We start from the raw sequence: 27,474 nt of genomic DNA, 5'->3' as shown, positions 1-27,474 counted from the left end.
GGAGCTCGGAACCAGTTCGACACGGGGCTGTTTTGGACACAGTGAGCTCGGGCCGTCTCTCTCGATGCCCCGTGCCCGGGTAGCTCCGGCGCGACGCCGTTCGTAGGACAGGAACCGCCGCACCGCGGCCGCACGGACCGCGCCCACCGCCGCAGCTCCGGGCCGGGCCGGGGCGGCCCCGCGCGGCCCTCGGGGGACGGAGCGCTCCGCCCGCGGGCACAGAGCAGCGCGGAGCCGCACGGAGCGGGGGGCGGTGCCCGGCGCGGTGCCGTGTGGGATGCGGAGGCCCGAGCGGGGGGAGGCGGCGGAGCGAGGCCTGGCAGCGCGGCTTGGGCGGCCGCAGGCTGAGGTAAGCGCAGCCGGGCGCGCCCCTCCGTCCCGCTCGGCCGCCGCCTTCGCCCGCGGTCGGGAGTCGGGCCGGGCCCTGCAGCCGCCGGCGGGGCGGGGAGGGGCGGCGGGCACGGGCTGGCCCCGAGTTCCCCGGAGCCTGGGCCCGCCCCGGGCCCGGTTAACCCCCGGGCACCCCGTGTCCGGGCCGCTTTGTGCGCGCTCCCGTCCGCCCTCGGTGCCGAGCGTTGCGCTGCGGCTGTGAACGAGGCCGGGCTGCGCTTCTGGGGCGTCGCTCGGGTGTTGCGATGGGCGCCGCGGGGAGCGCGGCCCGAAACCGGGCATCCCCGGAGCCGGCATCCCGGAGCCGGCCCCCCCGCCGGAGCGCTGCTGTTCGGGCTGCGGGGCTCCACGGGGAACGCCTTCGGATAGCGACACGTCCCCGTTTCTTAGCGTTAACCAGAAGCTGAGGAGTTCATTTGTTGTGTTTCCGTGCCGTGTATTCCCACGCTTTTGCTCCGTCGGAGTGCAGGTAGAGGTGAGCCCGGTGGCGGCGAGGTGGGGCCGCCTGTCTCCTGGTCGCTATCGAGGTCGTCACTGAGCTGCTCTGTCTGTAAAGCCCTTTGTGTGCGGGACTGATATACGGTGCTGCTCTTTGATGGTTCTGTCGTTCCCCGGGTAATGCTGCCAATAGCTGCTTGTGCAGGAAACATGTAACTGCTGAAACAAAGCCTTAACGTGAGCGCTACTGCTGCCTCCTCTGTGCTTCTTGGGTGTCTGCATTCACTGAAGTAGCAGCGGAGTGTCTGCAGCAGTGTGCTGCCACCAGCATCCATCCCTCCACAACGTCCCGGATCAGAGCTGCGGGTGCATGCGCTGCATCCTGCAGCCCGTTTCCTTTTAAGGACGGAGCTCGTACATCATTCTTTGCTCTCACTTCCTTGCTCCTCGCACCCCCTTGCTGTACATATGTATGCTGTTGAGTCAAAGAAGTGTAACGCAGTGCGTTTTCGATGTGCAAGTTGCCATACTGCTTGCTTTGTGACCAGGAGGGCTTTTGAGGGCATGGAAGTGTTACTGGTTCTGATGAGTAGCAGTGCCTTCCCGGGAGCAGGGACGCTGTGCTGTGTGTCATTGGATGGGTGTACTATCAAAAATAGAATAGGTAAAGCTTCTGTGCACCAAATACAAATGCAGAGACAAAGTGATGGCGTGCACCTCTGACCCACGTAGCTGCACGTCTGCCACTGGTCGGACTGCTGGGTGTCCTTTGGTTGTTCCTTCTGCGGTTAGGTTCAGAGTTGGGTGGTTGGTGGAAGTGGTAGTGTCATCTGTGGGCCGTGCAGAATGTAGTTCTGCTGTTACTGTGTAAAAGGGGATTGATTCTGCTGGTAACAGCCGTTTCAGACGGGGTATCTCAGGGGGTTCGTGCTGCAGGAAGGCGTGTTGTGCAGTACTGTCCTGCTGATGCTAAGGTTTTGGTTTGTGATGGTACTGCACAGCTGTGTGCTGTGGCATGGCATGGCTTCTTCCCCTCTAAGAAGGTTAGGTATTTATGACTATTGGATTCTTGTTCATCTTTAGCTATCCTTGCTTGTTGCATGGAAAACCTTGTGGATACAAAGGTAGGAAGAATAATAAAATGAGATTTCTCTCATCTTATGAGCTTTGGAGGCCAGCACTTTTCCTGGCATGGCAGCTGAGCTTGGCCACAGGCAGAGCTGTGTGTGTCAGCGCAGCTGTGCGTGTCCGTGGGGCTGTGCCATGCTGCTGGTGCAGAGGTCTGAATGGGCCTTCATGTAATGCTTAAAGTGAAACAGTTCTGGTTTTCGAGGGTATTGAGGGTGGCTCGGAGGCTGTTTTGAGGGATGCATTGGTGGCAGAAGGAGATTAGGATCCCGGCCTCCTGTTGTCCCAGCAGTACATATACTAAGCTTTTGTTAGCAAGCAGATGAACTGGGAATATGGGGAAAGCAGTTGGAGGAGAACAAACACCCTTGCTGATGTCAGCTAACATGTACTCTGCATTTTGTTTTTCAGTGTCTGAAACTCGGAGTGACGAAACATGTCTCAGTCGGGCGAAAAAGTGAAGGTAAAGAGGTGGCTGCTCAGCCAGAAGTCTGTTCTCCACGTGTCCACCTTCTGAAGGCACTTGTGGCTTCACTGAGTGAGCAGTCAATAAGCAGTGTCTGATTGCTGCTGGTCTGCTTCGTGGAAGTCCGTGCTCAGTGAAAGCAGTGCTTGTGTGTGGCTGTAGGAACGTGCTGCTGGATACCTGCTCCTTCTGTGTTTGCTTACACATTATATTGTATTGCTTACACTTCTGTATTTTGCTCATCTGGGTGTGTTTTCAGAATCCTTAGTAGATATGTATTTGCCTTTCAGGCATCTTCCCCTTTGTTCCCCCTGCCCCTCCACTCCTGCTGGAAGTATGGCACAGTATAAAAACTGTTCTCATAGGAGCTCCTCTGTGAAGGAAGCTCTTAGCTTACAGGTCACTTAACCAAGTGGGTGCAGTTCTGTTTTAGGCTCATATTGGGTCAGTGTGTGACATGGTGACATGGGCTGTTGTCCCATGGCTGAGATCTCTTATTGAAGAAATGTTTCAGCACTCATCTTTTTCCTGCTTCTGTGTTAAATGTTGTGGAGGCAGGTGGGCAGGTTAGCAGCAGGTGGCTGTGTGTGTGACTGAATTGGGCTGTCCTTCTACGTGCTGTTCTTGTTTTTCTGCACGTCAGCATGCACGTTGTTTATCCCAGGTCAGTAGCAGCAGATACCACATTTGTGCAGGCATCTTCTTTACCTCTGTCTTAAAATCTGTGTATTTTGGTTTTGTTCTGTTGGTTTGTTTTCAGCTTTAGATTACAAGAACTGCTCTTGCAAGTTTAAGTATATATGTTTTACCTGTAAACTTACATTTTTACACTCTGGGAGACTTTTGTTTGTATGAAGCCCAAAGTTCATTGCTGAATTTCTAATTCTGTTAGTCTGTGAGGTAAGTGGGCCTGTTTCATGGTCTGCCTTACTACAACAGCAAAAAGTCATTTCATTTTCTGGTTTCCTATGTGCTTTACTCCTTTGCAGCTCATGGTATAGAATCACATGAGCTGTTTCAGTTGTGTTATTGCAGGGAAGGCAGTTTCATTGGTACTCACCTTTTCTTTCTTCTCAGTTTTCTGACTCCGCAGGCTATGTGGGATTTGCCAATCTGCCGAACCAGGTCCACAGGAAATCTGTGAAGAAGGGCTTTGAGTTCACACTGATGGTAGTTGGTAAGTCACTTGTTTAGACTTTTTTTCCCCCAATTTTAACAGTGAAAAATATTTTTTTCACACAGACGTCTGTGTCTTCCTAGGTAGTGATTTATGGCCATACAGAAGAGAAAAGCTCTGAACCACTCCATCTATCTGAATCTCTGTTTTGTCATGTTCATAGGGGGGGATATTTGTAATGATTAAAGATAATAACTTTATGCCATTCTGGTTTTTTTGACTCATCTTCAGATGTTAGGGATAGTTGCCTAATCTTTCTTACAGTCATGTTTCCACAGCTAGTCATGTGAATGCACACCGTGGATATCTGCCTGTTGCAATGGTGATACTGTTATTCCGTTCTCTATTGTTCTGTGCTGACTCAGTCTGATGTCATAAATAAACTTTTAATTAGCTTGTTCTGTGAATGAGCACCTGTAGGAGCCTTTGATGGAAAGACCCTTAGGCAGAAAGCACCTTTAGGTGATGTGCTGAGCTATACTGACATAGGATGAGTGTAATGTTACACGGGTACAATTCAATATGTGTACTGTACCATACAGTATTGTTTTTGATGACTGTGGTACAGATGGGCCAATTCTTCTAAATGCTGGCTCCTCTGATTCCTTGGGTTAGGAAAAAAAAAGATCACTTGAAATTCAGATTTAGTGATTGCATTTATGGGTTTAACTTTACTTCTTTGCTGTAGGACAATGTTTATATGTCTTGAAATTCAGGAATGATGGAACCTCTCACTGGATTTGGAATAGAAATCTTTTTTTCTCGTTTTTCTGGGGTGCATGTAGCCTAACTACAAGGATGCAGAGCTTGGCAGCTAATGTGGTGTTGCTTTATTTATGTGCTGTCCAAACGATGTTCCAGCATCAGTTTCTAGGTTTGGAAACCTCAGAGCTCAAGCAAACTTTCAGCAGGACAGCTACAGCTCCTGATTTGATAAGTCTCCATGAAGTAAGGCTACCTGCCTCTGGTTCTGTGTGGTTAAAGTGCTGTGCAACCTCTCAGCTTTTATTATGAAATCTAGAACAGTAAGCTTAGCATTTTCACGCAGTATTTATAAAAACACTAAGGGCTTGTTTTTCCTGTGTTTTAAAAACTGCTTGGCTGAACCTTTGATGTTTTTATCTCAAAAGCTTGGGTGGATCCTGACAACGTGGGCTGGGGAAAAAGGTGGCGCTTAAAAAAGCCTGAAGTAAAAATGGTATGTGCTCGATAATGTGCCTTTTTTTGTTTATAGGTGAGTCTGGCTTGGGAAAATCTACTCTAATTAACAGTCTGTTTCTGACTGATCTTTACCCAGAGCGTTATATTCCTGGAGCTGCAGGTAAATGTGATTTCTCTGTTCCTTCAGCACATACATCCCTGTGAAATGTCACCATTTTCATCCCGATGATAACTTCACCCTCAAAGCCCTTCCTTCACACTGTCTTACAGTATTTTAGTTCTCTCAGTGCTTGTCTTTAAACTGTCATTTTCTCATTTGTATTTCCTTTCAAAAACTCAAGTTTTGTGGTTTATTCATCGATTTCTATGTAAAAAACTAACACAAAAAAAAACCCCACAGAGCAAACACAAAGCACAAACACTGTAGATGTCAGTGTTCCTAACTGTGGTTTTACTGTGTTCCCTGTTTCCTCTGCTGTTTTTTCACTTGTGAAGTCTGAAGTCCCAATTAGAGGTGTCAGTGCCCTCTGACAGAGAAGCTGGCACATTTCTTGTTAGTGTGTTATTTTCTGCACGTTATTACTGACAAATTTGGTTTTGAGTTCACTGTGTTTTTTTGTATGTACAAAAAAAGTGTTGAATTTGGACGATTTTTCTTCTTTAAAACGGTGTGTCTTGAGGTTATAGTGAAAGCTTTGTGTTTTCTTCGTTGCTTTCTCTTTCAGGGGCTTCTGATAGGAATATAGGACTAATAACACTCAAAATATTCCTTTGTTTTAGAGAAAATAGAGAGGACAGTTCAAATTGAAGCTTCTACAGTAGAGATAGAGGAGCGGGGGGTGAAACTGCGCCTGACGGTGGTGGACACACCAGGGTATGGAGATGCCATTAACAGCCAGGACTGGTATGTATGTAAATGCTGCCCTGCTTGGTAGTCTGTATCTCCCACTTTTCCAGTGTTATTAATCTAACCTCTAGAGTAGCAGTAGGGCACCTTTGTGGACAGCAGCACGGCCGTGCTTATTCCGTGCGCTGCTGTCGAGCTTCCTTCCTCTGGAGCCCGTGCATTGTGTTGCACAGAGCTCTTCCTGCTGATTGTGTTCTGATGCCCTTTGTTTATTCTGTTAAGATGTTTCTTAGAGACGTACGTGTTCAGATTTTTCCCTTTTCTTTGTACAGGCTTGCTAATACAAATCATTCCGTGATGATTCAGACTCAGAATAACGTAGTGTTTTATGCTTCGTTTTCTGTGACCATGCTTAAACACAAACGCACATTATGGGAACAAGGAGTACTTACTAATGCAAAATACACATATGCGATGGATTCTAGATTTCTCTCATGTCATGTGTAAGGACGTAGACTGGGCTGTGGTGCATGTCGTTTCAACAGTGTTGTTCTGCACAGGATGTCACAGGAACACGGATGGGCAGACTCTTTGTTTCAAAGTGTAGTTGAAGCTAACTCTGTGACTGCCTTCCTTCCTTCCTTGTTTCTTCAGAGGAAGCACCAAGTTTGTATTCAGGAACTTCAGGTTGTGTTTAGGAGTGTTGCTGCAGTTCTGGTTAACCAGCAGATGGTGCTGATCACAGTGTGTATTTCTTAAAAACTTTTCCCTAAGCTGCAATTGATGGAGGCCACGTGTTTTCCAGGTGACTAATTTTCCTGAGGTTAAATCAGAACTCAGTCTGGCATGGAGCTTTTGGGAGGCAGCAGTCACCAGCACCGCTGCAAAATGTCTTTCTCCTGAGGAGGTTTCCTAACAGAGTTTGGCTTTCAAGGATGGGAGATGCAGTTGGGTTTTATATATTCTCTGCCACAGCAAAAATGCTGTTAGTAGTGATGAGATTATATCCTCCTGGATTGGAGGCGTTACAGTTTTGGATTAGGTGAATGTGTTATAACAATCTATGAAATAGATGGTCTTTGTTTTCCAAATAATGCTGAAGTTTGAGCAGTCGGTAAGAAAAGCTGGATGCTGACCATGGTTAACCAAACTGTGGATGTTTTCCTCAGGTTCTCTGTGAAGCTTTATTGAAGCTTAGGGCTAGCAGGAGTTCTGTACTCCAGCATCAAACCAAACTAAGCCTAGAAAGCTCCTTTGGCACCACCCTACGTGTGTGTTTAGAGAATAGCAACACTTTAAATGGCGGGAGGATTGAAGCACAGAATGGGTCTTCCATGCATTCAAACACTGGGATTGTAAGGGAAACATTCCTTGGAGACTGGAAAAAAACGATTTAAAGCAGGGAGGGGGAAGCTTCAGGCACAGATTTGGGATTAAATCTGCCATCAAAATGTTGGTTGACCCCTCCCCAAAACCAAGTTTCCAGCTGGGCTTGTTAGCTATTGGTGAAGATATGCCTTGTTTCATCTTTGTTGCAGTGTACCAGGTTCTTTCTTGGTACTGCTTTCTGGCTGCTGAGAATTTGTGAATTTATTTTTATTTTGGCTTCTGTTAAGTTACGTTTTGTGGATTTTGGCAGCTTGGTAATATTGTTCATTTTCCCCCAGTGGGCTTCTTAAATGCAGCAGTTATGTTATTGCTGTTACAATACAGGATGTGCTATCTCCCAAGTAATGGTAGCACAGTGGTATAAACCAGGTGTTTCCCGGAAGTCAGAAGGTACAGGACACCAACACCACATTCATAGGGGAAAATTTTAGCTGTTATAACTAGAAAACTGCACGTAAACTGATTACATTGCCAGAGAAATGTGTGATAGTTGCCTTCCCATTGTTTGTGCTTGGTTTCTGTCCTAATATTTGTATGTCTTCACCCTTGTTACCTTTCACCAGCTAAAAGGATCTAAAGATCAACAGGAACATAAAACACATTGTGCTTTTTCAACACATTTAGATATTAAGATATTAAATAGCACAAAGGTCAAAAACAGTAAATTCCACGTAGTGCTGTATTGTCTTCTGTAATGTGAATTAAAGCAGTGCAAATTTTGCAAAATGTGTGCAACTCCACCATAGAATGTATTTCTCCTGAATGCAGAAGTGAACTCAGCATTGGAAAATCCCCTTCAGGATCTCTTCCACCCTTCTTGGTTATTTCATCTTCATTAGTGCAACTCACTCCATATTTGAACATCTCTGCCTGCCAGAGATTGTCAACAAGATTTGCCAACATTGTGTTAGTTTTATTATTAATTCTTGGTGCTTTCTCTTCTGTTTCCTCCTTAGTTTCTCCACGCAGATTTTAAATTTCCCACAGCAGAGATGCTATTTTTCAGCATAAGCTTTCTGCTTGTATTTTTTTCCTCAAGTAGTTTAAGATATGTTCATGACACAATCATCTGCCTAATCTTATCTGCATCGGTGTGTTCATTTCCCTTCTCCTGCAGTGCTTAATATAAAGTGTCCTTTTACATTAATTTTGTTTGCAGGTGTCTACATGCTCTGGAATATCTTGAAACAATCCTCTTAGTAATGCACCGTGTTTTCTCTGTCTAGCCACTGTTCATTGTAACTGATTGATCTCTATAACTGTATTTTGTGTTTCTTTACCTCCTTGTAGGACTTACTTTAATTTGCTTTGAACTAAGTAGGTATTATTTTTCTTTGCCAACAGAAAAGGATTCTGTAAGGTAACAGATAGACAAAGTCATGTGATGCTTCAGTGCATGACTTTTGGATGTACTTGTCTTTAATTCAAGTGGACTAGAATACTAGGATTTCCATAGGTAACTATAGAAACCCAACTCCAGGTCAGGGTTGCAAGAGGATATCCGGGATATATCATTTGTCAGCTGGTTCAAGAATTCTTAGCCCCTACCCCCAGGAAAAAAACATCCTCTGTTCCTGTCTCTGTTGCCTGTGTTGCAGTTATTTGTGCTTCTTTCTGAACTTGCTCTTGAACTTTTTGTCCGTGTGATCAGGGGAGCACTGAAAGCAGCTGTAGGCATAAAGAGGCACTTGGCTGCTCTGAAAATTCCTTTTTGTATTATCTAAATACTTTTTACCAGCAGTAGATGCAACACCACAGCATTGAATGTTTTAGCATTAAGATGTGAATGAAAGCACGACTTTCTCCCACTGTTCTTATCTCTGCATTGTTCATTTTTTTGTTACTTTAAAGCTAATTTGTGATGCATCCCTTCCTTCTCCCCTACCATACAACAGCTTCAAAACAATTATCCAGTACATTGACAACCAGTTTGAAAGATACCTTCATGATGAGAGCGGGCTGAACAGGCGCCACATTATAGACAACAGAGTCCACTGCTGTTTTTACTTCATCTCTCCCTTTGGGCATGGGTAAGGAAAAGCTCTTGTATTTTAGGGTGTTACGTTGTGTTTGTGAGTCTGTTCACTATTTGAACTAGAAAAAAAAAGCTTACTTCTCACACTGTCAGTTAGCCAATGCAATTAAACAGTCTTTGGGAACTAACCTCCTCTGCTTTTGTTCCCTTTTGGTGTTCAATACGGTTTTGAAGCAGTCAGTATTACATTGTTTATCACCTAGAAACATAAGAGCTTACAGTACTGGATATATCTCACAGTGACAGTTTTAATTGCTATTCACTTTTTAGACAACAGAGCTGATAAGCAAGTGCTCTGACTTAGTTTATTCTGGACATACTGTTGATGTAGATACTTGAGAAAAATCATTTTTGATACATTACTTAGTTTGTATAAAGCTAGAACAAACAAAATTCATGGGAGCTTTTCTTTTTTTTCCATTTGTTGGCAGGCTGAAACCATTAGATGTAGAATTCATGAAGGCTCTTCATGGAAAAGTCAACATTGTCCCCGTGATTGCCAAGGCTGACACGCTGACGCTGAAGGAGAGAGAGAGGCTGAAGAGAAGAGTAGGTCTAATGTTTGGTCCTGAAAACAGTGTGCTTGTACAATGTCAAAGCCAAAGAGTAAATTCAAACTGAAGAGGAATGACACTGATCAAGGAACTAATCTTCAGAAGGTGTGGGGTCCAAACTTCTGAAGCTGGGTATATTTTGGCAGCTACGCTTGATGAGAATCTGGCCACTCTTGGCTTTGTGTGTCCTAGCAAGCAGTGCACCCCAGCAGAGTGCATGCCAGTTTGTAATGAAAACTTAGATCCTTCTGAAAAGCATGCAGTGTAGATCTTGTTTAAGACTTGCTCTAATTTAGTCCAATTGACTGAATGCTCATTAGTGCTGGGACTGTGTTAGGTGTTCTAGTACGTTTCAGGTATAGTTTCATTCAAAAGAAACTTGTTTGAGTGCTCTAACTGTGCCACGTGAGCTGTATTGAAGCATGGTGAGGTCAGGTGTTTATACAAAGGTGCCCAGCTTTGTGATGAACTAGGTGGAAGAAGGGGGAAAAAAAGACATTTACTGACTTAAAGGACCTCTAGATCTTGCTGCAATAAACTCTGTCCAGGCTTTTGAGCTTTTATTTTATTCTTCCACAAATGCTATGGGGAAATGACATGTATCATGGGCAAATTGAAAGAAAGCCCTGGGGAAATAATGTAGCAGAGATATGACTGCTTATGCTGCCTTTATTGCTTCTTTTTTTTTTTCTTTTCTGTGGTTATACTGACTTGGTGAAAGATTTTCATCCAATCCTAATAGTGTTCATGGAGCTGCTGCTTATAGTATCTGATCTCTCAGCATTGTACTCCAGGCTCAGTTTTCACAGGTACTTAATTTCTGGTTCAGTGTTGGTAGCAGAAGGATGGGGAAAGAATTGAAGCAGGCATTTAAGTGGAGCATTAGAGAAACATTTGACAGCATAATTCACTTGGAATGCTGAATGTTCGAATGCCTGAAATAAGTGAATATGAAATGGGTTCTAGCTACACTTATCTTCACTTAAATAGCTCCTAGGTGAAATGAAGAGGAACATACTCTTATTAGGTTTCCATGCATGCTGTAATTATCTTGTGTCTCTCTTCTGTGCTACTTTTATTTGCTTCTCGTTGGTCTCTCTTAGTGTCCAGCACAGTGCCCATATTGTTTGATGTTTGCTTCTGTGCTGTTAACACAGGGTTTTAGTTGCAGTGTGGCAGTAATGCTGCCAAACATGTTTCCTGATGGGGAACTTGGAATTTGTACAGTTCTGTGTCTGCTGTTAGACTGAGGGCTTGTGATGTGTGTTTATTATTTGGATGCTGTGATGAACAGATTAATTTGAAGGCAACCTCTCCTGACCATATCCTGTGCTATCCATGCCTCTTTCTTTCCAGTTTAGAGCAAAGTTAGTTTTAGCTGGTCAGTCTTTAAAACAGTCTCTACTTACACTGAGCAAAATGTATGCATGGGCAGCTAGAATGAAATCAGCAGCACTCACACCGTGGTCTGAGGGAGCGGTAGGAAGCAGGTAGAAAACAGTCTGCATTATTCTGCTGCCAGAGGTCACTCAGGAAAGTGAGTTTATACGAAGTTGAATGTATAATGTGGTTCCAAAGCTTTGAAAGTCTAGCTGCTGTATATTGTTGTAACTCGAGGCGTCTTGGCTAAGGGAATCTCTAATCAGGAGTAAGAATCAAAGTCCTTTGCTGATGTGGCTTGAAGGATTTTTTTTTTAGGTCTCTGCCATTTGGCCGTCAGTCTGAAGTAAACTGCTTTTGTTGTGCTGCTTGGTGCAAGGCAGCAGAGCCAGTTTGTGGTGCTTGCAAAGGAAATGCAGCTTGAAGTAATTCCTGTTTGGTCTTTCTGGAATTCAAAGTTGTTTTCTGTCCTTCTTGAGTGCAAAGAAATGCAAGGCAGTTTCACAAGCCGTGCCATGCAAGGCTGCTAAGGAAACCTGCTCAAAAGAATGACTTCATGAGAGGGGAACTAATATTTTGACTTTTTTTTTAATTTCCCATGGGAAGGCTAATCTTTAAGAACACAGAATCCTCTGAGGCCAATAAAATTGAGATTTGGAAAAGCAAAATGCTGTTTCATTGTTAGGAGCATGAAATAGAGTTTGTTTTTATTGCGATTCTTTTTCCTTTCAGGAAAGCACTAGGTTTAACAGCTGTAATATATTATTCTAGCACCCCTTGTTGTTGGCTTTCCCGCTATTGTTTCACTCCTGTTTTATCTTTAAGATCTTGGTCACGTTAAATGTGTTTTCTTCTTTTATGCAGATACTTAAAGGCATCGCAGTGCAGTACTGCCCCACCTATCCCTGCTCTGCATGTTTTTTTATCCTTTGGTGATAAGTTAGTTATCTTCCATTTTGCAAAGCAAGAATAGCATCTATTGATTTAAATGTAATGGAGTTAATGTAACCAATTGGCAATGCCTATTCCCATTTTTTCCCTTTAAAAATATGACTCTTTGCTTCAGTGTGGGCTCCTCTTCTGTCTCGGCACGTGTGTGTGTGGGGGGGATGTTTATATACCTGCCAGGAAAACATTGTCGTGGGAATGCTCCTCTTATGGTGTGAGGGATTGTTTTCAGCAGCTGCTTAATAACCAAGGTCTGGATGGACAAGTTTTCTTTGTGCTGTAGGCATTGGTTGCAACCCCAGCAGAACATCAAGGGACCCAATGGCATTACGGAAGGTTCATTACGACCTCTCCTGTGCAGCTGGAATCTTAGTTTTAATTGTGCTATCAAATCAATATGTTTGTTTGTTTTACCACCTGCAGCCATATGACAGCACAGTTATAGACAATTAGGAATGCTTTTGATTACCTCCGAAAAAGAAGGAAAGAAAGGGGGCCCCAGCTTGGCTGTGGGGCAGTGCGGGTCCAGCACTGACTGTGGTGTTGCAGCTGTGACCCTTTGGGGAGTGCTGATAGAAAAATCTGGGCATTGTATTGTTTTTATACCACTCTGAAGAGAGTTCCTGTGCAATGTCAGAGTTCCTAACGTCCTCTTCAAAGCTCACGTGAATATTTCTACTAGGAGGACAATGGCAGCCTTTCCTTCAGCTCTAAAGGCAGGGGTGAGCAGTGCCACCTGGCACGTGCCTGGAGCTGTGCGAGCTGCTTGCCCCCACAGGGAGTTCCTTAGGAAAGGCATGTTTGCAGCAATAGTTCCTTGGGGCTTTTGTTAATCCTAGGTGGGAGCGACCATGAAAAGAACTGATTATGGATTTTTTTTCTCTTAAAGGACCTTGAATACCTTTCTGAAGTTGAAGTGGGTAATTAGCTTTTGTCTTTTTGATTCAAGAAACAGTAGACTGCCTTAATTTTTTGTACAAATATTTCTTGCATGGATTGCCTTGTTTCTGATGCTTAACTAATGCATCCCATCTCCAAAAGCATTGGTTTTACTTCTTCATATTAATGTTTTGGTTTTGTCTGCTCCTCTACAATGCTCCATGGTTTAAGTGTCTGCTGAGTGAAGTGAAAAATGCTGATGTTTTCTGCATAGGTAGAATGAAATGAATGGGGCATAAAGTAGCACCTGATCTAATTTGGTAGTTCATGAAAAGCAAAAGAACAAAAGGTAATTTCTGTTTTTTACAGCAGCATCTGACTGCTTAGAGCAGAAGAACATGCTTTGAGACCTTTAGCTGTGACAGCCCAGTTACGTTTTTCATGTGTCTTTAATTCAATGGTAGCTCTTCAATGGAATAAGAATTTATTATTTTTCTTCCTCTTTTTAAAATCCTCAGGTTCTAGATGAGATTTCTGAACATGGCATTAGGATTTACCAACTCCCTGATGCAGATTCTGATGAAGATGAGGAATTTAAAGAACAAACTAGAGTCTTAAAGGCAAGCTTCACTCTTAATAGTTCACTTTTTTTACTGCAGTATTCAGACCCACTGTATGCTTAAACATATTAATTCCTTTGTAATATGCTTTGGAAATTCAAATTTTTTTCTTGGAAAAAAAGCTGCTTCTGAATTATAATCCTTTTTAATCCATGTTGTGACTTTCTTTTCTTTTTTGTACGTAAGTAGCTAGTCACTGAGAGCTGTGGTTTTGCTGTCTGTTTTCTGACAGCCTGACAAGCCTTTTAAAATGCAAGCAAAAAGGGAATGTGCACATTACAATTACTGTACTAATTAAAAACTTTCTTCTTGTTAGCACGGGTAATAAAGGCTTTAATTAAATCACTTCCTGTTAGTGCTCTGATACTTCCACAGATGCTTGAAGAACATATCTGAAATTGTGTCCAGCTCCTCCAGTCTGCACCTGAAGCATGTTTCTGTTGGCTGTTTTCCATGCGTGGTGTTACGTCAGATAACAAATGATGCCCACATTGTTTCAGCAGCAGTCAAACGTTCCTAAAGCAAAGTGTCATTTCCTTTTGAGCTTCTGCTAAGACAAACCAATCCTAATGAAACTGTGGAGCTCAAGGAGAAGGGGTTTCACTGTCCAACATAGGATTTGTTGGTTTTCTGATGTAGAAGGATTTTATTAAAACACTTCTATCAGCATCTCTTTTCCCCACCTGTGTTACTTAGGATATCTTTGTACTTTCCTTAAAAGAAAAAAGCAAACAACTGAGCTCTAAGAAACAACACCAACAACAAAACAAAAAACACCCCCCAAAAAACCCAAAGAAGCCAGCCAGAAGCCAGCACAATAACTTGTTTTGCTCTGTCTCAACCAGGCTAGCATTCCCTTTGCTGTTATTGGATCCAATCAACTCATTGAGGTGAAAGGGAAAAAGATCCGTGGCCGTCTGTATCCCTGGGGAGTTGTTGAAGTTGAGAACCCAGAGCACAACGATTTCCTTAAGTTGCGCACAATGCTGGTGTGAGTAATGGTAAAGCCACTGCACGTCCTGGTGACCTGACTGTTAGAATGACCAGAGGATGCCATGAACCTGGCTTATTTAATTCACTGGCAGCCCTAACAAAGTGCAGACTGCCTTGTTTTTTGCCTCCACCTCTCCCAGCTTGATTTACTGCTGTAACCCTCTGATCTGACTTAAGAAAATATTTTCTGTGTTTTATATTATGAGATGTTATATCTTATGTAAACTGTTTTTATGTCACTGTGTATAGATTGCAGCTTTCTTATAGTGCTGTGGGTGAGGCAGAGAGGTTTTTAGATGCTTAAAGTGATTGATGAATCCATGAAGACAGGCATTCTGAAAGCAAAGCTCAGTTTTCTTGTCAGTATAGGAAAGTCTGTGTCAAATAGGACACCCCCCCACCGCTGGTGTCTGTAGCTGATATGGATATTCTACCAGCATAGATGGCTTTAAGTAGTTTCTTATAATATCTTGCTATTGTCCTAAGTTGAATTGGGTTGTGCGTTTTTGGCTTTAGTCTCTGCTGAGCAGGGATTGCCCTCTGCTGGTCATGGACTCCAGCAGCATTTCTTTCTCCTGACAGTTGGAAGCTGTTAGGGGATGTCAGCTGTTACCTTAGCCAAGCAGCTCCACCCAGTTTTCAGTTAGAAATTGTAGTTAATGGCCTTTAAGTGTAAAAAAAAATACTTCAGGAATTAAATCTTTTTGAATGAGTCTTCAGGAGCTTCTAACACTGCAGGCTCATAAACAACTCCTTTAAAGTAAGGCATGGATAAAACAACACAGTGTATGTGTTTGAAGAATATTGGTGGGATGGTACTAAGCTATAACTTCAGAGACTAGTGAGCGTGAAAGCTGTGTGCTGGCTTGCCTTGTGGCAGACTTGGTCTGTGAAAATCATCCTTGTAGTGATTGCAGCCATTACATGAAATAAAATTGGAAGACAGAAAAGTTTTTATCTTCCTTCTGACAAGGATAAAGCTCTCAGTAACACCTTACGTGTTGTAGAACTCACATGCAGGACCTGCAGGAGGTGACCCAAGACTTGCACTATGAGAATTTCCGTTCAGAGAGGCTGAAGAGAACTGGCAAGTAAGTATTTGTGTGTCTTCGTGCTTGTGGGTCTCTTCTTTTTCTCTGTGGCACCTGACATGCTTTTCTTCTTCAGTACTTCCTCTTGTTCTTCGTTGTTTCTTATCAAATTTCAGTATGTGGAGTTGGTGAAACTTGTCAGATGTTTTTCTTGAAGTGTTAAGCGTGACTCTTGTGAAGTGCATGCTGACAGACAGCTGTTCTTTTCATATCCATTCCCTCTTCTCTATGCTTGTAAGTGGAAGATGCATCAAGAAGCAGAATATAGACATCATGAGATAAAACCTGTCTGAAAATAACTAACTCTAGTGGGCATATTTATATAGGTCACAACCTATTAAGCTGATGAGAGAAAGACTGCCACGCTGGAATTTTTTCTTGCTCCTTCATATATAGCTACAGAGGGAAGCTGAGCCCAAGCGATCCTTTTTCTGTAATGTTTTTTTTTTCTTGAAATGCTTCTGTCCTTGGCAGATTTAATGCTTTAAGTCCACAGCTGCTCTCACTGCATTTGTCTTGATAGCAACGTATTCTTCTCCCCATCTTGTTCTTTAAGTGTTCTGATCTTAAACGGGAAGAAATAGCTTAAGCAGCAGTTCCACAATTGTTATCATGGATGATTTTGTGCCATGGATAGGTGGCAGAGGGAATCTTGTGGCACAGAAATCCCCATAGCAATGAAGAAATTACATTTTAAGAAACAGGAGGAAAATTAAAGTGAGGGTAACAGGAGCTTAGGAACAGGCAGAAGATGGCATTCTACAGAAGTGATGCAAATGTGTTTAAAAATGTCCCCATTTCTGCTGTGAGAAAGCATGCAGACTCTGTGTTGTTACAGTAGATGAAATAGAAACCTTGAAGGTGTTCTTGGAGACTGTTGTATCCTAGTTCATCAGCGTGTCCTGTTGTTCAATAGGCCTGTTGAAGAGGAAGTTGTGGACAAGGATAGAATCCTTCAGCAGAAGGAGGCCGAGGTAAGAGAGCTTCCAGAGCCATTGTTCTTCAGATGAACCTTAGAGTTTAAGTGATAACTTACACAATTTGTACCATTTGGATAATATGTGCCTGGTAGTGAAGTAGAAAGTTAGGTGGTGCTCTACAACTATTTGTCTTCAGGTTTACACCTGAAAACATTCCGCTGTGACAGTTTTTGTGGGAGCCTGTAGGTATGGTAAGCTCCTCATGGTAGACTGATCTATTCTGACTCCGTGCAGATGTATCTATAATATTTATGTGTATGTATGTAATGGAGCTTTTATGTAACGTGGTTAAGTAGGTGAGGTCTTGAATTTCTTGACAGATGATCTCTGCAAGTTCCCTCTGGCACTAATCATCTCTGCATAACTGCTGCTGAAGTTGCAGAGGATTAGGTCAGAACTTGAAAAAACAAATAGGTTTGTATGTTCTGAGTTCTATTGTCCCCGAGAGATCAAGAAGCTTTGCTGAATCTTCTGTAGATAAGCTGGTATGAAATCCCTTCATCTCCCTATCATCCCAGTGGTTCAGACGGGAGAAATGTGGGGAGGAGAGAAGCACAGAGGAAATGGGCTCACATTCCACGGCCTTCGCAGAGAAAACAAATACCCATTTCCCCTCCTGTTTTGCATTCCCATCAGCAACGGTGCCTGCTCTATTTACAGTTTTGTAAGGTTTATATAACCTTGGAAGGAATGAGCTCTTGGGTGAGTGCCGGGATCGTCGTAATCAAAGCACCACTTCAGAATCATTTTTTATTACTCCAAAGGATGCGGTCCCCGCTCCGCGGTTCAGAATCGCTGCTTTGTCATTTAGGATGTGCTGCTCAGGGTGGCAGAGCTTTGTGTCCTCCTTCCAGGGCTGGTGCTGAGCTGGGTGGTGAAAATAAGAGTAAAGACAACCGCATCCCTGACCGTAAATGTGCTGTGCTTCTGACACTCAGAACTAAGCTCAGGCTTAGGGAGCTTGGAGTGCTGTGCAATGCTTCTTTTCTACCCTGGAAATATTGCATAATAAAGTCCTTTCAGAGTTTCAAGAGGGAACATTTCCAGGAAAATGTTAAGTCCACAATTACGTGGAAACAAAAAACGAAGTTCCTTGGGTTACAAAAAGTATATATAGTAAATATTAGTTCTTTGGGGTCTTTTTGCCTGCTGGGCACCTCGTTCAGGCAGGAGAAGCTCTTGTCTGTGCTGTGGGCAAAGTGTTAGAGATGAAAGAGGTGAAGCAGAGCTGTTGACATGTGGTACTGGCCCTGGTGGGGGAGCTGTTAGAAGCTGTGTGATCCCCTTTGAGCTCTGTAACCTTCACATGATTTTAGAGGCCGGGTGTTTCCTCTGTGTTGCTACACGTGTTGCGTTATAACATGGCAGTTCGTTACCTTGCAGTCCTGATGTAAGTAATAAAGGAGGTGGAGCTTCCACCAAGTTTAAATTTACTCAAATTTTGATTTTTGTTGTCTGGGAATTTGCAGGAAACTTTCTTAGTTCGCATCTCTAAATGTTGTTTCCTGGCTTCCTGCTTGTCGTGTGGATCATCCATGTGCTGTCATGCTTCTTTAGGGAGTGCAGGATCGCTGTTACACCCTTGCTACCTGCAGTGCAGGGGACACAGACTTTGCTTTGAGTTGTGTGTGAACCTTTAGATTCGTCTTTATTATGATGCAAGACTGCTTCTTCTATGCTGTGCTTCCAGGAGGGTGAGACACAACTTATTTTGAGCACAGCTCTCATTTCTCAGACTTCCTACTTCTTTTGTTTTCCATCCTGCAGCAGTATGGCATCTTTTTATCAGAGGCTTTCAGGCTGTTTAGCAAAAAGATGCAGATGGATGTCTCACCGGTGTGGAGTTGGCTGTAGCATGCTGTTCCTGTGATCTCCTTTTGTCAGATGTGCCTATGCTGCAGTCACAGGAACCTGAACTAGCCTTTGCTGAACCCTATTCAGCTGCAGCAAGAGGTGTGTCCCAGTATATAAGGCAGCTAATTTTAGGCAGGCTCTGCTGCCTCTGGCTGCACTGCAGTGTACACACTTCTGTTTCTTGCTCTTTCCCAGATCTGTATCTGAAACCAGGCAAGAAAAATGGATGCAGGCACCTGTAGCTGCTCTTTCCCAGTTCTTGGTGGGGAGCAGCACAGCACTACAGACTCCACATGCATGTACTCAAACATTCACTGCTAATTCTTTGGGGTTGAATGTAATGCAGTGCCTCAGTGGCTAACATGGCTGCCTGGAGGAAGACACGTTATGATTGTTGAAACACAGCAGTACATTTTCAGTTGACGCGTTTTGTTCTTTTTTTTCCCTTTGGAAAATACATCAGTCATTCTCTAAAACTACCAGTAATGATAGAAGCTCAGAGGCATGATCTTAAAATTGTGCAGTCACTCCTAGGATAGTAAAAACTTGCTACACAAGCAGCAGATCTGTTATGTGATCTCCAGATGCCACAGTATTTTATACACTGTGCATGGAAATTGCAACCTGTTTATTTCTAATTTGTCTGGCAGTTGTGCATGTGTGGCTTCTCTGCCTGCATCTGAAACACCCACTTATTTATATACCAGATTAGAAGTGACTGCCTAGGTAGTTTGAATTCTTTCTAATATCTGTTTCTTATTCTTAGGAACATTAATTCAAATCAGTGTATTCTGGGGGAAATAAGCATAATACATAACTAGACAGATAGGATCTGCTTTCTGCCATGGAAGAAAGCATTTCAGGTTTCCTGGACCTTGGGCTCTTTGTGTTGAAGCTGAGAGGTGGTCTTGAATGTGTCATGTTCCTCTTACAGCTGCGCCGCATGCAGGAGATGATTGCACAGATGCAAGCCCAGATGAGGATGAAGCCTGGAGACGACTGAGATACTTAGGAGCTGGGTGCATCAGGTATGACTTTTCTGACTTGTTTACTCCTCTGACATAAGGTTTTCGTAGTGGTTGTCGCCAGTTCTGCACTTGGGACTTGCCCTCGCAGTACTTCCAGTAGAGCACAGTGCTGTTCTGGTACTACAGAAATGGTGCAGCCACTGCTTTTCCATCTGTCTTTAAGATCTGCACATGCTCATCCCCAGTGCCTTATTTTTGGGTCATCTGACTTGGGTTTTGCAAGCAAAAAGCTGTTCAGAAAATTAGTTTGTCTCTATATAAACAAAAGTAGAGTATTTGGAGGCCTGTAGACTTCTGAATTGAAACAAACGAAATTGTACACAAACTGGTGAAGCGAACCAAGTATTTGGTGTTACATATGATATACTGGGATCAGAATGAGTGAAGGAAAAGAAGTTCCTGTAGCAAATACTCACTCTGTCTTCAGAAATACTCATTTATTTCTCCAGTTCCTGGGCATATTTTGTTTTTTAATGCAAGAATAAAAACCCGAAGGATATGAGGAGTCCTGTTGCTTAACACTGCAGTTTAATACTCCAGTTTTGATTGCTGGTCTTCTGGAATGTAAAGCTTGAATAAAATGGATTATATTATCCCTTATGACCTTGTGGCAGCTGCCAACATTCCAGGCCTAAAATAAGGAGATTTTTGTTGCCTTTATTTGAACTTTCAGTCTTCCTGTTTATGTATTTAAAAAAAATAGATATCCTCAGAAATAAACTTGCTCACTGGGCTCCTGTTTAAGCAGAAGTCGGTGGTTTTACTGTTATGTACACTGTAATCTTTGAGTGAAGTAGTTAAGGGAAAGCTGCAGTTCAAGCTCAGGTTTTGTGCTGTTACCATTCCAAGTCTTGTAGGTGGAGAAATCTTCACATCATGTCTTCCAACCTCCATACTGAGATATGTATTCCCTGAGCTGGAAATCTAAACACCACGGTTAATTTGTGGCTAGCCATGCAGCTATGTGATAGCAGGGCCTGGCAGAAAGCTCTCATTTCCTCAGGCAGGAGCTGGTAATTATTCAGCAGCCTGTTAAATTCTTTAAATTAAAAGTTAAAATTGAGTCCTAACCCAAAATACAGCGAGTCTGCATGGTGGTTTATGCTGTAAAGAGGGATGGCTGCGAGTTCTGTTACTTTCTGTTCCCTTCTGAATTGGGGCATCTTTAAAGACTTAGGAGTGAAGGGAGAGTTCACTGCAGGCAGTTTCCTTTGCTTTTGAGGCTAACGAGAAGCATGGCAGGGTGACCTAGGCAGAGATTTTACAAAGAGAACATGCGTAAAGTTTACTAAGAGAATATATGAACTGAGCATAGAGATGTTTGCAGCAGGCAGTGAGGGCACAGCTGGGCACCAGGGTAAGGTTAGAATAAACTAGAGCCGTATTTTTCTGAACTTTTGTTATACCAATCTTATAAGTCCTTGTGAAGCTTAATAAAGACTTCAAGATGAGTTTAAGTTTCATTTGTAATTTTTTTGAATTTTCAGGATGGAAGATTGCTGTGAAGTGGCAGGGGCCTATTGCTTCTTGCCACTGACAGTCCAAATGATGGCTCAGAGAGAAAGCAGGGGGAGAGTGGGGAGACGTTACCAGAAACTAAAACTGATTTAGTATTATTTGTTGATTCCAATGTGAAATACAGTCTGTAGGAATAAGCTTGCCACCTTTTTGTTCTACCAGCACATTCACTGGCTTCTGAAGCAGCTATTTTTCAAGTGAAATGTTTATTGGTAGGGCTTTCTGCTCTTTCCTTTTCTGCTTCTAAAAGTAGAGCTCTTTGCAATCTGTTTTCTCCTCGTTCTTCCAAGTCTGAGTTGCCTTTCTTACACATAGCTTTGGGATCATACTGGGACACAGTAACAGCAGTCAGTCTGTGGAAAACAGCCAACTGGAAATGCAGTTTTGGTTAGGGAAATGCACGTGGGAAAAAAAGGCTTTTTAAGGTACAAGTAGGATATTAGTTCTTCTAGTAAAGCTCACGATTTCCATGAGTGTGTTAAAGCTTTCTGAGCTGACTGACACTGTTCTGCTTTTTGATAAAGGCACCAAACAGCTATTTCTTCTACCAGTGAATTGACATCATTGAGCAGAAGAACACAAAGCATTGTCATAGCAACCACCCTCCTAAAATGATGCTGCTGAATGCTGAATTGATCTGATGAGAAATGTCATTTGAGGAAGTACAGATGATGATGTAGTTTTTGGCAGCTGAAAGCTTAGACAATGCGATGCTTTGGCAAACTTGTAGTGTTTGGAGCAACTGCCTGGCACTGCCAGTGGCTGTTTCTCCAGCTAGAAACTGCATCAGAAGTGTGCTGTCATTCTCTGGCTCTTTTCAGCTATCTTCATTTTGGAGTTGTTCAACAAGCCCTGCATTGATGGGCTAGCACAAATGTTGGTTTCCCTTAGAGAGCAGACTTTGATAAAATTATTTTTCCTTTGCTGAAGTTCTGGATCTGTGTGGCTCCACTTGAGCAGAATGAGCTGCCTCACGAGCTGCCTGGTAGCTGGTGCCCACCCGCCCTCAGCTGCAGTGGCAGAGGTGGGCACACTTTGGACACTCACTGTGTGACCTAATGCTCCACAGAGAGCAGTAATGCTTTCACACGAACTTGTTCAGCTAAAAATAACATCTCCCCATTAGCCCGTTCTGCTCTCGGTGCAAACAGCCGTCTTGCACTTACAGTCCAGGAACATGAGATGAGATGTTGTACTTGGATTGTGGCCTTGGCTGCTGCAGTGTCCCTGTTTGTGTCTTGGAGCAGGAAATCAGTTGTTTGACTCTTCCCAGTAGGAGGAATGTTGGGACGTTGTTAAAGTGACAGTCCTCAGAGCGTTGTTCAGAGGCAGAAGTCTGTCAGTGGTGTGGTCAGCTCTGCTGACCTGCTGCACCTGCATGCAGTGTGTAAGGACTCCTGTATGGATTGGCGTTTTTCCCTCCACAATTTCTGTGTGCAGAATGCTTTGTCATGTGTCAGTAAGGAGTAGAAATAGCAGTGTGTCATTACTGACACCACAGGAGAGGTGCAGCTTCAGAGCTACGTTCCCACCGAGACCAAGGTCCCAAACAGATGTTCCTCGGGAGAGAGGAAGGACTTGCAGTGACACTCAGCTCCGCCACGCCAAAACTCTCTCCATTTTGCAGACCCAAAGGCTTTCCAAGGAATCTTGCTTTTGCAAAACATAAAATGAAAATGGCAGAAACACCCAAAAGCATCTTTCCTGATAATTCCACATAGTTACACAAACCCATATCTCAGTATTTTGTAAGTAAATGTGTTAATACAAACTTATTTGATTTTTGTTGAGTGATACCTGAGTAGAGAGACTGTCGGATTCCTAAGGGATCCGTGCAGCAGTCCTGTCTTGTGGGGAGATGTCAGCGTGAGTGCAGATACACCGATCTGCTTTTCAGTGATGTGAAGGTGCCTTGGGAAGGATGGAGTCCACCACACAGTGGCTGCAGTGATGTTTTCAGTTTCTATGAGTCTGTACAGTGGCACTTCTGTGTTCCTGCCCCTGAGAGGCTTCATGTCCCAGGAACGATGCAGATTCAGCATCTAATATGGCCACTATATGGACTGGGTGCAGGAGGGGAAGGGAGGTGCTTACTGCTGGAGTTCTGTAGGTGTTGGTGGGGCATGTGGCCCTCTCAGAGCCTGGTGTGCTGTCCTGCTGGGCCCCCGAATGCTTCAGGCAGCTTTTTACTACATAAACATTTTCAGAGAGACATTTGTTATAGTTCTGGAGTTGGAGCCTGGTATGCATCTATGTATGTATGAGTCAGTGGATGTTAAGCCTATTAGCACATTTAATGAACTGGTAAATGTTGGAAAGCAGTTCAGAAGCCAGTGTTGGAGCTGCGTGTAGCTGGCTGGGGACATTTATTATGGGAAAATATAAGGTGCTGCCATGGACTAGCAAGAGGAAAGGGAACAAACCTGCAGCACAGGAGTCAACAGAGAATGACTGAAGTTTAGCTGTAGCCCAAAATATTGGGGCTGTGAGTAAGCATGAGTCAAAGCTAGCTGACAGCAGGACGTTGATGTTACCCAGTACTTACAGGTTTGTTTTTCCAGGACTTGTAACAGAGTTTGCAAATGTTTATCCTGCTGCAGAAGCTTGGGATTTAGGTATGAGGCAAAGCCTTGCAGGAAGGCTCAGCTTCTCACAGTTCTTGCTAAGTACACTGAAGTGAAAGGATTGTAGCTACATAAAACACAACGTGGGTGCTATTTGAAGAAAGAGAATTCAGGTCAGTAAGAAATGTAACTGCATATAAAATACATCCTTGGGAATTCAGAATGGCAGAGGCAGGTACATCAAGGTGGTCTGCATGGCATTGGTGCTCTTGGAAGCAGCTGAGGGGGAGGCAAGCTCATTCCTTCCTAAGCCTTTCCAGTGCAGGGTTGTTGGTGGTCTGGACGTGTGCTTCAGGCTGTGTGCACGTAGTGCTAAGTAGGGTGCTGCAGAACTGCGTTGTCTCTGTTACGTAATGGTAAGACTTCACGCAGATGGAGGCATTTAATGATAACATGAGGAAAGTATGGGTGAGTCTCACACATTAGTGGATAAAAATGGGTATAGAAGTCTGTAAAGCACAATATTAACCTAATGTATCATTAAATAGTGTCTCCTGAGGAGATTAGGAAGAAAGCAGTGAAATGAATGCACCCTGGAAGTTATGTTTTAAGAACATAACAGGCATGCTGGTGCTTATAACCAGAGCCTTGGTGTTTATTGGAAACATATATCTGTGACTGAGACCTGGGTTGCCATCTCTGATCCTTTTGTAACAGAGCTGTGCAGGCGCTGGCAGAAAGTTTGCTTCTCTTCCATATTTGAAGTAACAGCGTAGCACAGTTAATTTTGCCCTTGAGTGTGAAATGTGGTTAGGGATCTCTGTGGTTAGGGCTCTCTGGCTTTGACCTCTCAGTGCTGGCTGGTTGGGTTGGGTTATGTGAAGTGATGGCCCCGGCCTCCTGGCAGCAGTGGGGAACTGCTGCTCCCACCGTGGGGGTTCTGTTCAACACACGAAGAGCGAGGGACCCCAGCTGTCATCTCTCCCTCAGCTTTATCCCAGCTGTATTCTGCAGTCTGCACAGGGGTTGCAATGATGCAGCAGAGATTGCCTTTCTCCATCAGCCAGGTGCTGAGCTCCTTTCTCCTCTTGGGAAGGAGTACTGTTGGAGGCAGGAGAGCCGGAGCTGTCTCCCGGTGCCAGCTCTGTCGCAGCTTTTGTAAGCAGGACTTGATTTTCAGGGAAAGCTGGGATTGTGCTTTCTTCAGCTGTCAAGCAGCCAACAGGACGTGCAGACTGGGAGTCCGTTTGGGAGCGATAGGTCTGTGTTGCTCCTTTCAGCTGTGTGAATACTGATTAAGGAATGCTTGGAAAAGTCCGTTGGCTTTCCTTTTTACCTTAGCGGTGTCGTGAGAGCGTTGTGTGTAGTGTCAAGTTGGCTGCTTTCTTTAGCCCTGTTTAGCTGGGAAGTGATTTTAAATGCAGTTCATAGTGTCAGAAGTAATGCTTCACATCACAGGCAGACAGAGGCCGCCTTCCACGTGTGCTGCTGTTTGGATGAGCTGCAGCACAGTTCTTGCGTGCTCGCAGACGAGAGGGAGTGCGAGTGCTTAAAGTATGCAACTAAAAATAGATTCTCATTTACGTGCTCTCATTAAGAGGTTTGTGACAAGTACCTGTGGCCAGTCTGCACTGGGAGGTGGCCGCTGTTGCGGTGCAGCTCGCTCGCAGCTGTGGTGGAGGTCCCTGTGAGGGGGACCTGCAGTGCTGCGTTCCCTGGATGATGCTGCTTTGCTCAGGGGAGATGGGGGAGCAGAACTGTGCCAGTGGTGCTGAGAATGCCTCTTCTAATGCTGATTGTTTTCTGCTCTCATTCCCAGCAGCATGCAGTTCTCCAGGAGGACGGGTGCTCTCTTTCCTTGGCCAAGTGGTAACGTTCAGATGCAAAAGCTGATTGTGCAGACCAAGACCTGCGTGAAAGCAGACACAGTCTGAGGAGCATGTTGTACAACTGCTTGCTTTATATATTCAATGTTAATCAAGTTATCCTGTATCTTCTTTGACTCTTTTGGTAACACTGTCTTCATACTTATAAACGTGTTGTTTTTCTCCTCCCTATGCCTTTGGATCCGGACGTGGAAGGAGCGTGGTGTTTGTGGTGCTGGGCAAGGAGCTAATCGTGTATCTGCTAGGCTGCTCCGAGCTGCTCTGTGGGTGTTGGCAGTAGATGTGTGTTCGCACGCTATCGTAACTTCCAGCTGTTATTTTAAGCCATTCTATATTATATCCATTTTTCATAACTTTCTGTGCTTGGGCTATTTTCAGGCTTTGTCTCTGGTGGTTTGTATTTGTGTGATGTATGAGGAAACGTACAGAACACTGATGGTTCACCGTGATGCAAGGAAGCTGACCTGTCTCAGTCATTGTGCCTTAAGATATCACGAACACTAAGCATGCCAGAAGGTTCTGTGGGTGCCTCTGGATGCTGTCTGCAGGTCTCACCTGTCAGAGCACCCTGCTGAGTGCTGGCACGAACCTTTTATATACCACAACACTAATCTCCATGGACGTTTTGTAATAAATTGTATCAGTGTGGAAAAAGCTGAACTCTGGGGTGACTTTTGTTTCCTGACTCTATTTTACTTCTTTATTCTTTCATGTTTTTAGACACTCTGTGAATTGCTGTGCTGGTTTAGTGCAGTGTCTTCCGAGGAATCCTAGTGCTGTGCATGAAGAAGGAAAGGCTCTTCCAGAACGTACTGCTGCGTTTCATTTCAGAGCACCTTTCCAGGCCTTTCACTGGCAGTTAGGCTGCACACACATCTTCACATCTGCTGTTCTTCCTGCAGAGCTCAGTGTGCCTGTGGCTGCCTTGGAAGGTGGACCACTCTGCTCAGCTGGTGGAGGTGGCTGTTTCCTTCGTGCTGTTGCTGAGTGCTCTTCTGCATGCTTTTGTAGTCCTGTGTGTGTCATGCAGTAAGAGTAAACCAGGTGCAGGTACAGGATTGAGGTGCTTTGTGCTTGTATCGTTGGAGTGTCTGTGCAGTTGGGGTGGGGGCAGTGAGTGTTTGATCAGGACAGGCTTCACAAAAAGCCTGCATCACCAGGGCACACATCCGTGGACTTAAACTGCGTGAGCTGGGCATGATGTTGTGTCGGCTGCTCTGATGAAACTGAAATTAGGAATGAGGTGGAGGATTTGTTTTCAGTTGCAGAGGTGTGAGCGTGCAGTGTGTCTGTCAGGAGGGTGAAGGTGAGGGCCTGAACTGCACACATGTTTCACGTGGGTTGTGTGCCCTCCTCTGTGCCTTTCTTTTCCTTCCAGAATGTTGCAGTGTATTTTGCAACCTCTCCAAATGATGCTGTGTCCCTCTGTGCATGGGAAGGAACAGCCACACCCTTCCTGACACCTCACTGTTCGGTGCACACCCAGTTAGCTTTCTGAGCCAGGGTAACGTGGAAGGTTTGTCTTGAGAAGCAGGACGACAGGGAAGCAGGCTTCTGAAAGCATCTCATCCTTATTTTTTCAAGTAAAATTAGGGCCATTTTTCCCCTCCTTCCAGAGCAAGGCTTCGAAAGTCACTGCCACGCTTCCGGGGTGGGACCTCTTCCCAACGGGGGCAGCTCCTGGTTTCGTATCTGTTATCTGTGCCTCCTCCTGTGCTGGGAGTTCCACCTGGAGCACCTGGCCCGGTCCCTGCTGTTCCCAGGGAATAGATGCTTTCCTTTCAAAACAGGCTTTATCTTTGCATCACTTCTCTGATACTCTGCTGTTAATCTTCAGCTGCTTTTGAACTCGTTTTAGTTACAGTGCCGCACGGCTCAGCAGGGGATGTGTGCTCCTTAGGGCAGGGTGCTGCTGTGAGGGTCTCTGCAGAGCTTCCTGGCCCTGGCTGCTCCCGGTGCCAGCAGTGCCCGCGCTGCCCGGCCCGGACAGTGCCCGGGCACGTTCGTGCTGTGATGGCTGCTCCGTGGGATGCGCCTGCGGTCCTTGTGGTCTTCGTTGGATTTTAAGCACTGTGGGAGACCGATGCCGCTCCCGAATGGCCGATGGGCGCGGCGGTGCCTTTAATTGCGGCGTGGGGTTTGGTGGTC

The 27,474-nt window shown here is 44.5% G+C and overlaps 1 protein-coding gene across 2 annotated transcripts; it reads left to right on the top strand.

Annotated features, from left to right (window-relative positions):
* The first annotated feature begins 253 nt into the window (after positions 1-253).
* LOC136050418 (septin-2) lies at positions 254-25,529 on the top strand. Of its 2 annotated transcripts, none has more exons than XM_065739320.1 (13): positions 254-349; positions 2,368-2,419; positions 3,500-3,599; positions 4,834-4,920; positions 5,541-5,664; positions 8,892-9,026; positions 9,463-9,580; positions 13,311-13,412; positions 14,258-14,403; positions 15,413-15,496; positions 16,413-16,470; positions 19,265-19,358; positions 25,263-25,529. In XM_065739320.1, the coding sequence occupies exons 2-12, from the start codon at positions 2,393-2,395 to the stop codon at positions 19,331-19,333; spliced, it is 1,050 nt and encodes a 349-aa protein (XP_065595392.1). In that variant the 5' UTR covers positions 254-349; positions 2,368-2,392; the 3' UTR covers positions 19,334-19,358; positions 25,263-25,529. The 2 variants fall into 2 exon arrangements, with proteins under 2 accessions (XP_065595392.1, XP_065595391.1); XM_065739319.1 differs by having other exon boundaries at positions 25,260-25,529.
* The last annotated feature ends 1,945 nt before the right edge of the window (positions 25,530-27,474 follow it).

The sequence above is a fragment of the Cyrtonyx montezumae genome, unplaced genomic scaffold (assembly GCF_038088225.1).
Source record: "Cyrtonyx montezumae isolate F1298 unplaced genomic scaffold, pur_monq_1.0 scaffold_23, whole genome shotgun sequence".
NCBI lineage: Eukaryota > Metazoa > Chordata > Aves > Galliformes > Odontophoridae > Cyrtonyx > Cyrtonyx montezumae.
The sequence above is the reverse complement of the archived record's forward strand: the minus strand, read 5'-3'. Positions and strand labels throughout refer to the sequence as shown.